This window comes from Colletotrichum fructicola (assembly GCF_000319635.2).
Source record: "Colletotrichum fructicola Nara gc5 chromosome Unknown KSG_Nara_v1_contig03, whole genome shotgun sequence".
Classification (NCBI taxonomy): domain Eukaryota; kingdom Fungi; phylum Ascomycota; class Sordariomycetes; order Glomerellales; family Glomerellaceae; genus Colletotrichum; species Colletotrichum fructicola.
In genome coordinates, this window is record NW_027094053.1 from 4425653 (window position 1) to 4441127 (window position 15475).

A 15475-nucleotide genomic window follows, 5' to 3' on the forward strand; every position below is an offset into this window, starting at 1 on the left:
CAGGGGAACTCGGAAACCGCTGAGAAGACCGTCTCGTTCAGCTTCGTACCGTTGGGTGGCGACGCCAGCCAAGCTGATGGGTGACAGCGGCCGCCAGAGCTGGCCAAAGGGCCTCGGTCGTTATCCAACCGGGTCCGCCCCTCGCGAATGGCGGGGGGAGGATCCAACTATCACCGACGATGCATCAGCTCGAGAAGATGTGACAAGCTTGGCGTCTGTTTGACACTCTACGGAGGCTCAGTGGCTTCTTCGGCACTTAAGAGATGGTACAGATAATCTTCCCCGAATTCTTGTTCGCCTCCAGCAACGCATGGGCCTGCTGGATCTCCTCCCAGGGGAGCACGGTGTCGATGACGACCTGCAGCGCGCCCGTCTTGAAATGCGGAATGTACTCTTCCAACCGGTCCCTCAGCTTGCCCTGGTACTCGACGTCCCGGCTGCGCAAGGTGCTGCCCTCGATCCTGATGCGCTTGTACAGCAAAGGCCCGATGTTAGCGTTCTCGATCTGCGGACCGCCGAGCAGGCCTAGCAGCACGATGTGCGCGTCCCGCGCCGCGACGTCGAGGTTCTTTTGGAAGTAGGTGCCGCCGACAAAGTCAACGATGAGGTCCACGCCCTTGCCGCTGGTCGCTTCCTTGATCTTCTCGGCCCAGTCCTCCTGCTTGTAGTTGAAAGCTGCAGTGGCGCCAATGTCCTTGACGACGAAGTCGCACTTCTCTTTCGAGCCGGCCGTTGCATAGACGGCGGAGGCACCCGCGTCCTTGGAGAGCTGGATGCCAGCGATGGACACGCCAGAGGCACCGGCGTGCCAGAGAACAGACTTGCCCTTTGAGAACTCACCAACGAGAATGAGGGCTTGTGTCGCCGTTATCCAGGTCTACCGTAGTGTTAGTGAAGGAGAAAAAACCGCGCCGTTGTGATGCCGTTGAAAGGGGGTAGAAAAGAAGTGGGGTTCTTCGGCAGTTGTGCTCCTTCAAACTCACCTCCGGGATACCGGCGGCCTGCTCCCAGGAGAGGAAATCAGGCTTGTGCAGCAGCATCTTGCTGTTGACGGCAATGTACTCGGCATATGCGCCGCCGTACGCAAGGCCGAACACCTCGTCGCCAGTCTTGAAACTGCCGTGCTCACCATCTCCAAAGGACTCGATCGTGCCGCTGAACTCGACGCCGAGGGTCTTGGGCGCCTGGGGCGGGAGCGGGTAGTTGCCCATGCGTTGGATCTGGTCCATGCGGTTGATGCCGAAAGCCTTGATCTTCACGAGAGCCTCGCCATTGCCCGGTGCCGGCTTCGGGGTGTCGGCGTTGATGAAAAGGTTCTCCTTCGGACCCTTGCCGTCCTTGATGTCTGTGAAACTGTGAGCCGGCGAAGTGGGACTATGGCCGCAGGACCGCTTACCGACAGCTCTCATTTTTGAAGCCATTTTCACGTCAATTCACTCGTACAACGGAATACCCCAAGGAACTGGTAGAGAAATGACGCGTTCAGAAAAGCAGTGTTTTATGAATTTCCCGCTCTTTGGGGCTGTCTATCGATGGAGCTGGAGTGACGCCGAATTCCGGTGCCCCTCACCCCGAGTGCTGAATGACGTTCCGCGGTTCCGTCCTGTTCCACTTACTAATACACACAGTCGGAGCGCCGCCAAATGTGGTCGTGGAGCTCGCGCGGCGATCAAGACCGACATTCCCGTCCCGTCCCCGCCCGCAGGCGGGCGGACCCTCCGACCTTAAACAACCGTTGTTGATCGCCATCCAGCCCTATCTGAGGTGCTCAGCCAGGGTTCGATATCGCAAGCACCCACACATGCACATCCGACAAGTTACCGGGGTAGGAACTGGTCTTAGGTAGATTCGTTCTCGCAACGGTCGTGCTGGCTGGCCTTCTGGTTGGTCATTGATGCTCATCTCGCCAATCGTAGTTTATTAGGAGAATTTGCAGATATTGGGGATGCTTTTCGATCGGTGGGTCTTTGATTGGGAACAGGCTGCATCGCATTCGCGGTCGCGTTGACAGCAACTACTTTCTGCTCAGGATCATGGCTGAAATGAATCCTTGTGTAGTTGTCAGTGTTCCTTCTTCTATAATTGCGGAGGAGACATCGTTGTAGCTGAATAGCACCGCTGGTTCGAAGCCAACGAAGATGGATTTTCGACGTGCGAGGCACGAGGACAAGCTGTAGCACTGGTTCGGACAGTGGCTCATGAGGATTTCTCTACGAAGCAGATGAGCCTAGAGAGCCTTCAGAACTTTCAGGGCCAGGCCGAAACGTTGGCTCAAGCAGACGAGTGGACCCAATCCCAGCTGCTACGCGGTAAGTTCGTTAGGCAACGCTTTTTTCTCCTTGAGACTGGCCGGCCTGTGGTGGGTGGCGGACTTGGTTCGAAGAGTGATTTTGTCAGACTGCACCCACCAGGAAAAGACCGCGTTTGCCTGCTAAACGATCAACTTGAAAACATTCTCAACGATGGTCTCGCAATGAAGATGTTTTCTCAGGCGGCCGTGATGAGTGGCTAGCGTTGTCCTTAGATTTCCACTTGGATTTCATCAACCGACAGACCAACTCATACTTCCCATAGAGTCCTGATGTTTGTCGGCCGGGTAATCGTATACTCGCAGTTGAAAATAACCACCGCACTCCCAGAAGGCGATGTGATGAGAACAGTAGAGCGACTAGCCCACACAAGAGAACTGACATGATTCACCTGGGGTTTGGCACGGATGTGATTTGCGGCCGGCTCAGGCAGCCGAAAGATTGTCGATTCTACCCCAGAAATCCTGTGCTAAGCGGAGAATCTGTAACTTGGGCTGAAAGAAGAGGAACTCTGAGCCTATCAAAAGATGGTGACAGGATAATGATCCTTGGGAATGGCAGCTGTCAATTTCGGCAGGCCGGAGAGTGCAGCATCTTCTCGGAAATGTGACAACCAGTGGGACCAATCGGAAGGATACGAGGTGAATCGAGAGAAAAACGAAGGCCGGAAATATTGAATTGAAGGCGCCAAAACATCCACAAGGAGAAAACAGATGACGCGACATGGACTTGGGGCGCCTTTATGCCTGGTCGACGAGGTTATCTCGGACCATTGCCTTCCTTGAAGCCCAAAAGCAGGAAGAAGATGCTGCAGGTACGATGCCATCCGCTTCCTGTGCCACGTACCACATGTGAGCTGACAGCGTGGAAGGAAGGGGATGAGTAGGAGTAGGAGCAGGAAGAAGGAGGAGGGGTGGAATGATGAGGATCGGTCAATAGTTCATCTGAGTCGTCCAAGGTCTGTGTATTGTGGAAATTAGATGATGTGGAAGGCCAGCCCATATTTGCGGCACAGACCACCACCATCACCACCGGGCACCATCTGCAGGCCGCCTGGCCACCGGGGGCGAACGACCCGCGGCGGGAAGCTGGGCCGGCGTCGGTGCTTGCGTGTTCTCTGGGTTCTCGCCAGTTATGCTTTGCAGGCTTTTCGCTAAAACTTGTCGACAGCTTCATGTCCAGGCCAAGCCATGCCGACGGCCAGGCGCGGAGCAGCCGTTCCTAAGCCCTCGGTGGCTCTCGAGATACAACAGAGGCGGACAACCGGGATCGCTTCCATCTGGGCCGCCCAGCCTGGTCCAACCCAGCAGAACCATCACCAATGGTCGGCGCCTTGGTGTGCCATTTCTCGCCATTCGCCCGGTCCTTGGCTACGAAGACGCTGCAGGATGCCTTTGAAAAGATGTCGTCAACGGATGGGATCCTGGAAAAAGCTTTCCAGGTCACGGCGCCTACAGAAAAAGCGCGTGGCATGATACGAGGAGGATGGCCAAGCCCGCAGAGAAGCCGCCATCACCGTTGAGTGTGCCTCAATCGGGTTCCCGTCCAGCCCGAATTATCTGCAATATGCGCACTGCCTCAACTTCGATGGTGTCGCTGGCCGTATTTGGGGTCCGTGAATCGGTGCCCGCGGTTTTCATCTCTGCAACGTGCCACTGGATCTTGATATCGGCTCTGACGAATACGGCTGATCATCTTGATTTCCTCCGAGCGATAACTGTATTTTGGTCTCCGCCTTTGTCCCCGCCAAAAGCAAGGACAATCAATACTGTTGGCTGTCGAAACCAGAACAGTGACAGTCAGGGCCCGGCTGGCTTGCTTCAACTCATCTTCGATGGCAAGGAAAGGGTCCTGGGGATCCGGGGGACCGTTGGGCTGGCCCCCTGTGCTGATGAGACTCTGACATGCGCGGTAAAAGGCCCTCATGCGGGAGGCCCTGGTCGTCTTGCGGGGGACGAGCTGCCCGCGGCTTCCCTATTGCCCGAGGGGGAGACGTGATGACAGCCGTCCAATGTTTTCTCAATTCTTTGCAATGCAGGTTTGCAGTTCGTCCAATGTTTTGGTCTAAGCGCTGGGTGGTCAGACGAAACAGGGCCTAATCACGGGGCTTTCGTCTGAATTCGGACTCGTCCGGGATTCCACCCGGTGCTTGGTCCCTTCCATGGAAGTTCTGGGCTTGCCGTGGTTGTCTTGGGTCAATGACAATGGAAGTCATTGTCAACAGACTGCCAGATCCTTCTGAGGCATGCAGATATGACGGTCGGAAACGCCAGAGAAGGTATCAATTTTAGCGAGGAGGATGACGCCTCTCTACCTGCCTAGCCAATGGCACTGGCTAGGTACAACGGGCATGAGTGCTTGATAGGGAATGCTGGATCACTGTGGGATATCGGGAAATTGAGAAGACAGAAGGCACTGGCCCTACGGATACTAAGGTACCAGCAAGTCCAGGGTGAAGGACAGGTCGGGTTGGGGCCCCTGACTCGACTGCGGCATATTTTTCCGGCTGGATGGCAGGTGAGGTCGGGTGAGTGCTAACAGTCAGGTACCCGGTGAACCCGACTCGCCGTCTCCGCTAACCTACCTCCTTGACCATGCATTTCTATCCGTACCTAGAGAACACCACCAAGACGGCAGCCCTACCTGCGAACCTGGACACAGCATTGTTCAGGACAATAGTCTCATCAACGGTTTCACGCCATGCAAACGCACAAAGCTCATGGCGCCTATGGCTGGCCATTGTCGCCATGCCGTGGCCAACAAGCATGCGAGCCTGCCTACCGGTATCGCTAGGGTTCGCGGCAGTCTCAAGTCTTTTCCACATGAGGTCGGGTTCGGCCAGCCGTGGCTTTCGATAAGGCCGTTTTCCAGCCGCCACGCGATGTCTAGCTTCCGGAGACTCATGGTGGCTGCGCCTGGTCTCGGTCTCGTTATTTTTGGTCGATTTAGCCAGGCCCGCGGCTCCGAAAGTGTGCACAGCTGGCCCAGCCGATCTCGCCTGAAGCACTGGAATGTTTATCGACGGCAGCGACGGACGGTACCTGCATTAGTGCAATGTCTGGTACCTGATTCGCGCACTTGGTTGCCGTTAATGACGCAGTCACAGTCAGCCGTCAGCAGCGGCTGCAGCATGCACCAGGTCAGAAATGCAGCTGGAGTCACAGACTGGTGGATGGCAATACCAACCATCAGTGTGTCGGGCGCGTCCAGGCATCGTGAGCCACGAATAGCACGACAAGGGAGACTGCAGCGCATTCTGCAGTCAAATAAAAGATACGAATACTTAGGACGGTCGACAGGAGCGGTCTGGAATCTCGGATCACGGCTGCACGTCAAGCAAACCATCCCCGCCGTCAAACAGGCATGTCCGCCCAGGAACAGTTGGACAGTGACAACGAAGCCCAGCATGTGAGGACAAGCATTGGCATTGCGTACGACTATTGGCAGTCTTGGTGCTGGTTGATGATCGACCCCACCGAAATTAGCCAAGCTTACCTTGCCCTCTCTGCTTCCTCGAGCGGTTTTGAATCGACTCATCTCGCTCGACCGACCTCCTTGCAGATTCGGGTTGGTTCAGTGGCTCACCGGCTGGGCTGGACTGGAAACGAACTGATTTCAAGTATCCAGGTGTGTTTCTGAGTTGTCTTGTTGCGAATGTCAAGTTGCAAATGAAGACAACGAACCATCGGGCAAAGCAAGCGCTTGAGGCACCTTCCTGCACTGTCTGCCCATTCTACTGCATGGTTTTTGCTGTCGTGCTATCTCACTCATTCCGACTCTTAAGTGGTCAGTCATGACCAGGTGGAGTGAATGGGCAAATGATTTCCAGTCTTCGACTCTCTCTCACTCTGTCTTCCCCCTCTCCACAAGGTCTCTCCCCTTTCAATGCATATCCTACACCCACTTGTGCACCCCTGATCTGTCCCGTACCCACCCAAAATTGGGGTACGTACCGCTCTTCTAGGCCGGCCTCCCATGTTTAGCCGACTTCTCTTTTGTCTGCGCAACCACACCACCCAAATCACTTCCACTCCCGTTTTCCGCTCGGTAAAGCCAAGGGGCGCCAATGAGTCTAGTCTTGTCGTCCCAAGCCAGTCAAGCCAATTCCCCGTTGCCAAAGCCACAAACCAAGAAACACCACGAGAGAGACAGCAGAGGAACGAGGTCCACCCCCTTTCTCAACCGTCGTCCACCTTCACCCACAACCACCACTGTACAGCCTTCCTTTCGTGTTCACTCCCCAGTCCCAGAAGCTCGCTCAGATTGCTCGCTTCTGATTTGTCCAAAATGAAATAAGCTGGTCAGTCCAAGGGAAAAGACAACAGGAAAACCGGGCCCCCTGGCAAGCCTATCTTAGCAGGGGACCAGGGGCCAGACGGCGTGTGCCCTCCTCGCACCTCCCGGTCCAGCTCGCTCCTCTTCTCATCTCCAGAAGCAGGAGATCCAAAGTGAGATGCTCCACTCCCGTCATGGCCGGGCAGAGGCACCGCTGAACTATTCGTACGGCGAACCATCCGTTACCCTGCTGCAAGGCGAGGTAGCACACGCCTACGAATAGTGTACACGCCTGGTGCTGGCAGCGGTTCATCCACACTTCACAGAAGGAACAGGCGTCATTTGGATGTCAGGACTAAGGTAGTCCACCACCACCCCCAACCCAGTCCCAGTCCCCATGTTGTGTTGCGTCCATATCTGTATATAAGTCCATTTCCTCCAGACCATCCCGACTGCTGTTCTTTTTCCCTCCTCACCCACACTCACTTACCAATACCGACCCAGACTTTTTAGTCGCTTTCATTCGTTAACCAACGCCCTAATCCTCAACCACTCCGCAACTACAACTCTTCGAGTTTTAATTCCAACCAACCCTCCCCCCAAACCGTCAAAATGAAGTTCTCCGCTGCTGTCCTTGCCTTCGCCGCCGGCGCCATGGCCAACAAGAACATCACCTACGTCACCGAGGTCGTCTCTGCCTACACCACCTACTGCCCGGCTGCCACTGTCATCACCCACGGTGACAAGACCTACACCGTCACCTCGGTACGTTAACGAATCTGGAGGCTGGGTCGGGCTTCAACGGGAGTTTCCTGAGAGACGCGGGGATGACCAGCAAGAACACGCTCAGCGCCGATCACCGCGAATCTCTGCGATCTCTCCCAGGGCCTCACTCAGCCTCATCTTCAACATGCGCAACAACATCCAGCTAACATACCTACACAGGCCACCACCCTGACCATCACTGACTGCCCCTGCACTGTCACCAAGCCGGTCATCACCTCCTCCATCGTCAAGTGCGAGACCTGCACCGCTCCCACCAAGAACGCCACCATCCCCATCGCCACCCCCGCCGTCTCCAAGACCGCCCCTGCCACCGGCGCCATCACCCCCACCAAGCCCGTCTCCGTCCCTACCGCCGGTGCTGGCAAGGCCGCTGCCCTCTCCGGTGCCGGTCTGGCCGGTGTCCTCGGTCTCGCTGCCTTCGTCCTCTAAATCAACCACGGTCACGCCTCGCCATCCACGTCTCCCCCTACGCAAGTACGATAATATCCTAATTCGTGGGAGCCTACGACATCTAATGACTGGAGAGCGGTTGTGAACCTTCCATCAGCTTGGATGGTTGTGTTTGTTTTCTAAGGGACGAAAGGGAGAGGAGTTTCGGGAATAGAGAGAACTTTGGGGAGTCAAAAGAGAAGCGAGAAGGAACGTCACTCTACGCGACCACGGAAAATACCCGGTACATTTATCACGGCAGCTACGACTTGCGCGCTTGGAAAGACTACTTTTTTCTCTGGCCAGGCTTGGTCGTAGCAGTCCTGTCAATACTGCCAACTTCTTGTACTTGCTTACCACCAACACAAACGGTTTTGTCTCGGGTTGTTTGAGGAGGCCCCGTTTTCCACACAAATCAACGCGCCCACTGAGGATTATCACCAAATGTGTGCGGTCTATACCACCAAAAAGGCTTTTTTTTCGGGAGGCTTAATGGGAATATAATGCGATTCACGATAGGTCATCTGTTGTCCACTGTCTTCCTCTTCGCAGCAGATTGTCTGTTGACAAAGTTTAAATCTACTATATTCTTCTCTCGAAGCGCTTCCCCACCATGTTCGCCAGCTCTCCGCCAACATGACTATCTCCATTCGTGTACAATTTTTTGATCATGTCGATATCTTGTATTGAGACGGCGAGCATGGAAAACCCCCGAGTTCTCTTCAACAGAAAATGGGTGGATGTTTTATGGTCTCTTGTTAATTCTCACAGTGTCTCTGAGTACGCCCAATAGAACATTGCTGAGAGACCAGTTTTGGTCCGCCACGTACAATTTCTGTCCTCCCTGCAGGTGAACCACGGTCGTCTCACGATTGCCAACGACCCTTCCCAAGTTGACAGCATTCCAGAATGCCACAATCAGATTGCGGAATTTCTATACTTGGATCATGTGGAGTTGATCTGACTCTTCGTGAAGCTAGCAATTACGAGGTGACGTCAAGCTGTGCGTCGTCGTCGACGATCGAGAACTGACTCCGCGGACATAACATTCAAAGCGCAATTGTGGCCCTCATTCCACAGCAAAGACGAAAGACACTCGCAGCGACTCACCGGACAAAAAGATCTGACTCGAACTTTTGGGAGTTTAGTGATCCCGCCAAGACCAAAACAAAAGCGCCTCGCCCGATTGACTCTAAGAAACACTGTTTCTCGATTTAGATCCAAGGTTTTCCTCCCCTTTTTCTCGAAGCCGTGCAGAGACATCGAAGCGGCGCGGAATGGAATGGCGGTTTGAGACGCCGACGCCACACAACGTGCGTGCCGTGCCGGGTCGGATCTCAACACGCGTGGACGGACCAGCGCCCATCGTCGGACCGTCGAGACACAAAAATACCACACAACGCAAGGGAAGACGCTCTGGCCTGAGCGCAAACCCTCCTCAGGTACGTCTGCGAACTCTGAACGGAAAGAAGGAGGAGAAGGTTGCAAATGGGGGTGGTTCCATCTTGGCGCTTCTCGAAGGTGAGCAGCGGGCGTTCTCGTTCCTTTCTTTCCCTTCTCATCCGACGCCGCAGCAGCAGCACGCAGCTAAACTGCACGAGGACGGAGGCGAGCAGGCTACAAGGAGACGGCGAAGCTGATGAGGCGCGTCGAGGCCGAGAGCTGAACGGCCTGAAAGCTGCAGCTGCCGCCTGGCCTCCCTCCCCTGGAGTGATTGACCGCCTCGTGTCGTTGCAGTGCAGTCAGTCAGTCCCTCCCCCTTGGATAAGGTTGTTTGGTCTGCTCAATCTCGTCCATCCCTATCGGGCGGTTTTCTTTTCAGGGGACGTCGGGACCACCAAGGCGCCGCCGCCACTGTGCCGTACCTGCATTTTGGCGCGCTGGGCGGTGGGTTGGGGAGGTCGGATTGGACGGGACGTCGGAAGATGGAGGTGTGGAACCTGCTGCATTTCGCAGTGGAGAGAGCACTTAGCAAGTGGATGGATATCCTCAGATCCTGGGCCAGCAACAACCTGGAACTTGACAAGCCAGACAGCTGGAGCGCCAGAACAATGCGGTCAGATCAAGAGGCGCGATTGCAGAAGAGAACCCGAGACGAGACACTGAGATTTCGTTTCCCGCGAAACAAGTGCTGGAAGCACCTCTCCTGAATCTTGGGCAAATGTCAATTCTCTAATCCGCCTCCCTTGGGGGCCCTTGGAGAACGAGGCCTTTTTTTTTCAACCCCCATCACTCGTTTCCTGACACCCCATGCCCGTTCCCACAAGGCCAGCAACACCCCGCAGCAAAGCGAGATTAGCAACTTGTCCGGGCCTCGTCACGCCGATCTTCATTAATTTGGATTCACGAAAAGAGGTGCATGAAACAATACGCGGTTTGCTTTAGTCCGCGGGGGGTTGTGAACGAAAAGTGGAATAATTGCTCAGAAGAGCTGGGTAGGTTTGTCAAATTGGTATTGGTTGCATTTGAGCGCGGTTGTGTGTATTCTTCTCTGTTTCATCTGGCTATGGCTCCAATTGCTCCCGTTCGTTCGCGTGCGTTCTTCGGGGACCATGAGGGAAAGGAGCATTCTGGACATGACCTGACTCGAAACGCTGCCACCGTTAAAGCCCAACGTTGCCTAAGATGCCCTTACTTGCTCCCTTGCCTCTGCCATCAGGCGGCTTCTTTTCTTCTGTTCTTGTCTCGGCCTCATGGTGGACTCAGCCTCCTGGTTTACTCTCTGACGAGGTCGCCTGGACCCGACGTCAGCAAAGAAGCAAGTTGTGTCTTGCGTGACGGTATTAGGTGGCCAAGCCATCGAAAGCGTTGGAGGACCTGTCTGCTGCATTCAGTTCAATGACAATAGCTCGGTGAGCCGAGGAGAATCTACGGGAAGGATGGGTCTCGCGGGGAGCCAGTGGGGTCCTTTCGCGGAGATCTCATCGGTTTATGGGGTAAAGTCGGCGATTTCTCGTCTTTGAAGGACGGAGCACGCTGCCGTCAGGAAACCGTGGAAACTCGGCCTGGCCCGTACAACTAACTCCAAGTTGCCTTCTGACTTCCATGTTTCCGAAATGTTCGTCGCAACTGTTCTTGTCAAAGACCAACCACTACTACAACAGGAATTGCTGTTAGAACCGTGAACATAATGATAGTCATTCTCAGCGGCTCCAAATTCCAACGTCGCCAATCTGCCAAAAAGCATGCAACTCATGCATATCCTCAAATCACTGTTCAATCATATTTTCACAGCGCAATAGTTAGTTGTGATCGACGCGCATGTAACCCCGTGGGGTTCCCCGGCCGAAGGAAGCCGCCAAGTTCGGTTGGAGACGTCGGCGTGGTCGGCAACGATGGGCGGCGCCCATCTACCCCGGGGCAACGGAATGCGGGGAAGCTGCCTCTCAGCGCCAGCGCATTTACCGTAGAGAGAGCACGTCAGCAATCGACCATGGTTCACGTCTCTTTTCTCCGTGATACATCCGTCTCAACCCTTTCCCAAACCTCCAGCTGCCCGGGACGCCTCAGAGAGCCGAGGCCAACGTCGTGCTCCCTGCTTCATGCGCTGTGATCAGACACTTTATAGATTGTGTGTGAAGCCCATGCCGTTGTGAATGTGCAAATGCTTTAGTCCATGCCTTGGTTTTCTCAATCAACTACACAAGATTCACCGCTTCAAATATGGATGACAACTTTCACCCCCAGGATGAGGTCCTGCGGCACTCACTCGAGGATCCTGAGGGTTTCTGGTCTCACCAGGCGGAACATCTGCATTGGCACAAGAAACCCACATCAACGCTAAAGGTTACCAAGAAGACGCTCAAGAGCGGCGTCACTCACGACTCGTGGGAGTGGTTCCCAGACGGCGAGATCTCGACCTGCTTCAACTGTGTCGATAGACACGTCCACGACGGCAAGGGCGATGCACCGGCCATATTCTACGACAGCCCGGTCACCGGAACAAAGCAAACGCTCACATACAAGCAACTCCTGGATGAGGTTGAGGTGTTCGCCGGGGCTCTGAGGGAAGAGGGCGTCAAGAAGGGCGACGTGGTTTTGGTGTACAGTAAGACCAGCCTTTCACCGGGAGCCACCCGGAAAGTTTTGTAAATCTGTAAGAGAAGCTGACACGGGTTCCCAGTGCCCATGATTCCTGCCGCCCTCATCGGCATCCTCGCCGTCAGCCGCCTCGGTGCGATCCACGCCGTCGTCTTTGGCGGCTTCGCGCCCAACGCGCTCGCTCAGCGCATAGAGGCCTCGCAGCCCGTGGCTATTCTCACAGCATCGTGCGGCATCGATGGCAACAAGCCGCCGATGAGTTATAAGCCTCTCGTGGAGGAGGCATGTGCCATTTCCTCCCACAAACCCGATAAAGTCATCGTCTGGCAGCGTGAGCAAATCCGATGGCATCCTATCAAGAGAAACGACGGCGAACGAAACTGGCAGAGCATCGTGAAGAGCTGTCGTGCGAGGGGTATCAGGGCAGAGTGCGTGCCGGTCAAGTCGACGGATCCGATATACATCATCCACACGTCCGGGACGACGGGGTCGCCAAAGGGGGTGCTGAGAGACGCTGCCGGTCACGCCGTGGGCCTCCATCTGTCGATCAGCTATCTCTTCAACATCCACGGTCCCGGGTGTGTGTCATTTACGGCTTCTGATATCGGATGGGTGAGACCACACATTCTCACAACAAGTTGTTGTTATCATTGTTAACGCTTGGTGACACAGGTCGTTGGGCACAGCTACATCGCCTATGCCCCTCTCTTCGCCGGCGCGGCAACGGTGCTTTACGAGGGCAAGCCGGTCGGGACGCCAGACGCGTCGGCCTTCTGGAGAATAGTAGAGGAGTACAAGGTGAACACCTTGTTCACGGCCCCGACAGCGTTGCGCGCCATCAAGCGCGACGACCCCGAGAACAAATTCCTCAGGCAAGTGGGCGAGCGCGGAGGTCTCCGGACCCTCAAGGGTCTCTTCCTCGCCGGGGAGCGGTCCGAGCCGGCAATCATCACAATGTACCAGGAGCTTCTCGAGCGATACGGAGCAATCGACGCCCACGTCGTTGACAACTGGTGGTCTACCGAGGCAGGCTCCCCGATCACGGGGAGAGCTCTCGTGCCGCACGCGGGGAAAGACAGGAAGACGGACGTCCGGGACCATCCTCCGCCCAAGATCAAGCCCGGAAGTGCTGGAAAAGCGATGCCGGGCTTCGACGTGCGGATCGTGGACGATGCCGGCGACGAGGTGCCCAGGGGCACAATGGGGAACATCGTCCTCGGCCTGCCACTCGCGCCAACAGCGTTCAGAACGCTCTGGCAGGACGAGGAGCGATTTTACAAAGGATACCTAAAGCGCTTTGATGGGAAGTGGTTGGATACAGGAGATGCGGGCTATATTGACGCCGAGGGCTACGTCAACGTCATGTCCCGGAACGACGATGTGCTAAATGTCAGCGCCCATCGTCTGTCCAGCGGTAAGTTTCACTCCCCCTCACGTTCAAACGTGAACAGAAAGACTGATGAGTGTACAACATACGCCAGGCGGCCTCGAACAAGCCATCACATCCCACCCCCTCGTAGCCGAGGCCTGCGTGGTCGGTATCCCAGACGCCCTTAAAGGCCAGCTCCCCTTCGCCTTCATCACGCTCTCGACGCCCGATCATCCGACCTCGGCAGTGCCCGACGGCAAGCTCGCCGACGAGATTCAGGCGCTGGTGCGGTCGCAGGTCGGCGCCATCGCGACACTGGGCGGGCTCATCCAGGGGAAGGGCATGATTCCAAAGACACGCAGCGGTAAGACTTTGCGTCGTGTCCTGAGGGAGCTATTGGATAACGCGGTCCACGGCGAGTTTGACAAGGAGGTGCAGGTGCCAAGCACTGTTGAGGATGCCGGCGCGGTCGAGGTTGCGAGGGCCAAAGTCGGGGAGTACTGGGAGATCAACGGGGATGGTCACAAGAGCACAGAGGCGAGGGCGAAGCTGTAACTTAGACTTCTTAACAGAGCGAGCGTTCTTTGAACAATACAGAGTATTAGATCTTGGTCTTGGTTGCGGGTACGAATTGCGCGATGACTTGAGGGACAAATGTGAACTGATTGGCCATGCAGGGTTTGTAAGTCAACCCGGACAGGGTGTAGGCAAGACTGCGGATATTTATGACTCTTCAAACTAATGGTAGCTGATGTATTTGGACTCGCCATTTATTCTGTCCATTGTCAAGCTCTGACTACTTGTCTACTTCGCGTCCATCAGCTTTGATGCACGTACGGAAGAAATCATGAACTATCAAACGCCTACCTGAGAAGATCATCCCGCAAATCTTTTGATGCTTTTCCTGGATTCCCCAACGAATTCCCATCTAAGTGACAAGCAGGGGCTTCGTACGTCGTTCTAAAGCGCCACAGCGACAGAACTCTATGTCACAAGTTCAACTTCATATCACCACACCATAGGCAGAGAGAGACCACATGTCCAGGTACAAGAGTATCGAACTGCCACCGATTGATAAACAGCACACACGTAACCATCTATAATATCACATAATCCTGCGCTTGCGGCAGCGCGGCTAACACGTCCCGGCCATGCTGTGCGACTTCCCAACATGACGGCACTGCTGAGCTGGCACCGCATGCCAGCATCAGACCAGGAGGACATGATTACATATCGAATCCTGTGTCCCAACTTTTTCCTAACGGGAGTGTCCAGCCCAGGGAATCACAAGAGGATTTTACGCAACGGCTGTCGCGCAAAACCACACAACCCACCGCCATGCCGAGACGGCTCACCCTTAAATCTGCTCTCTTCGTTCGACATGTTTGACAAAGCCCTCGCTCGCCCCCCACGAGCCCTCGACACGCATCCAGTCATTTCTTCCCATTCCCAACTTCGAAATAACGTTACGAGGTGCTGAACCCACCCCAAGATCCCGTGTCCTCGTCCAGCGGATGTCACTTGAGAAGAAAATACGGACGGTGCGACATCAGAACCCGTCCGCTACGAGTACCACGCGCCCGCAGCTGCGTGATACAGACCGCAAAGAAAACACCCAGTCCTTCACTTGGACCATGGCCTCGTAGTCCGTGTCTCCTCCCCTGGGTCCCCTCTCCTAGGATCCCTGGCGGTGTAACCAAGGCCAGTCCGCAAGCACGCTCCCCATTTTCCCTTTCCCCGACAACGAAACGGCTTGCATCCGGTGCCGCGACAGGAGAAAAAAATGACCGACCTGATGCTCGCCCGCCCGCCCGTATCGAGTCGTCCCGTCGTACCATGTTTGGGTCTACGGGTCGTCGAGCCTTTGTGTCACCACACTGATGCTGTGAAGAGGAGCATGTTTTCCGGGCCGGGCAAGATCTCCGCGGTGTTGTGTTGCGCAGAGAATCGGACGGGAATCCTTGCGGTGTAGTTTTCCCTTTGTTCTCGATGGGCACAGCCGGCAAGGTATAGTGATGCTGCACGAACCAGCCTGAGAGGCCCCTGGATGGGCCTGGAACAGTGAGAATGTCGAATCTGCAAGGGATAGAAGATGCTAAAGAACGCTTCGTATGCTAGAAAGAGTTTGCCTGCCCATCTTATGCTTGGTATCATGATGTCTCCAGTCCCCCAAAATGCCATGTGCGTATGCAAAGTAGCCTTCAAACCCATGTAGAAACCGTCATCCAACTTCGTGCGCCTCAAATGCAATCGCAACAGTGATCGG

At 55.3% G+C, this 15475-nt stretch overlaps 3 protein-coding genes across 3 annotated transcripts; 2 read left to right on the forward strand and 1 right to left on the reverse strand.

Annotated features, from left to right (window-relative positions):
• Positions 1-256: 256 nt before the first annotated feature.
• TP53I3 (Quinone oxidoreductase PIG3) lies at positions 257-1409 on the reverse strand (the record flags this gene model as incomplete). The annotated part of the gene is made up of 3 exons (XM_032033641.1): positions 257-877; positions 984-1345; positions 1397-1409. 3 exons carry the CDS (start codon positions 1407-1409, stop codon positions 257-259), a joined length of 996 nt encoding a protein of 331 aa, XP_031887444.1.
• Positions 1410-7196: 5787 nt separating this feature from the next.
• On the forward strand, positions 7197-7799 carry ccg-6-1 (Clock-controlled protein 6; the record flags this gene model as incomplete). The annotated part of the gene is made up of 2 exons (XM_032033642.1): positions 7197-7349; positions 7530-7799. The coding sequence occupies 2 exons, from the start codon at positions 7197-7199 to the stop codon at positions 7797-7799; spliced, it is 423 nt and encodes a 140-aa protein (XP_031887441.1).
• A 3663-nt stretch (positions 7800-11462) lies between these two features.
• CGGC5_v006068 (Acyl-CoA synthetase short-chain family member 3) lies at positions 11463-13764 on the forward strand (the record flags this gene model as incomplete). The annotated part of the gene is made up of 4 exons (XM_032033643.1): positions 11463-11847; positions 11923-12452; positions 12513-13254; positions 13322-13764. 4 exons carry the CDS (start codon positions 11463-11465, stop codon positions 13762-13764), a joined length of 2100 nt encoding a protein of 699 aa, XP_031887442.1.
• Between the last annotated feature and the right edge of the window lie 1711 nt (positions 13765-15475).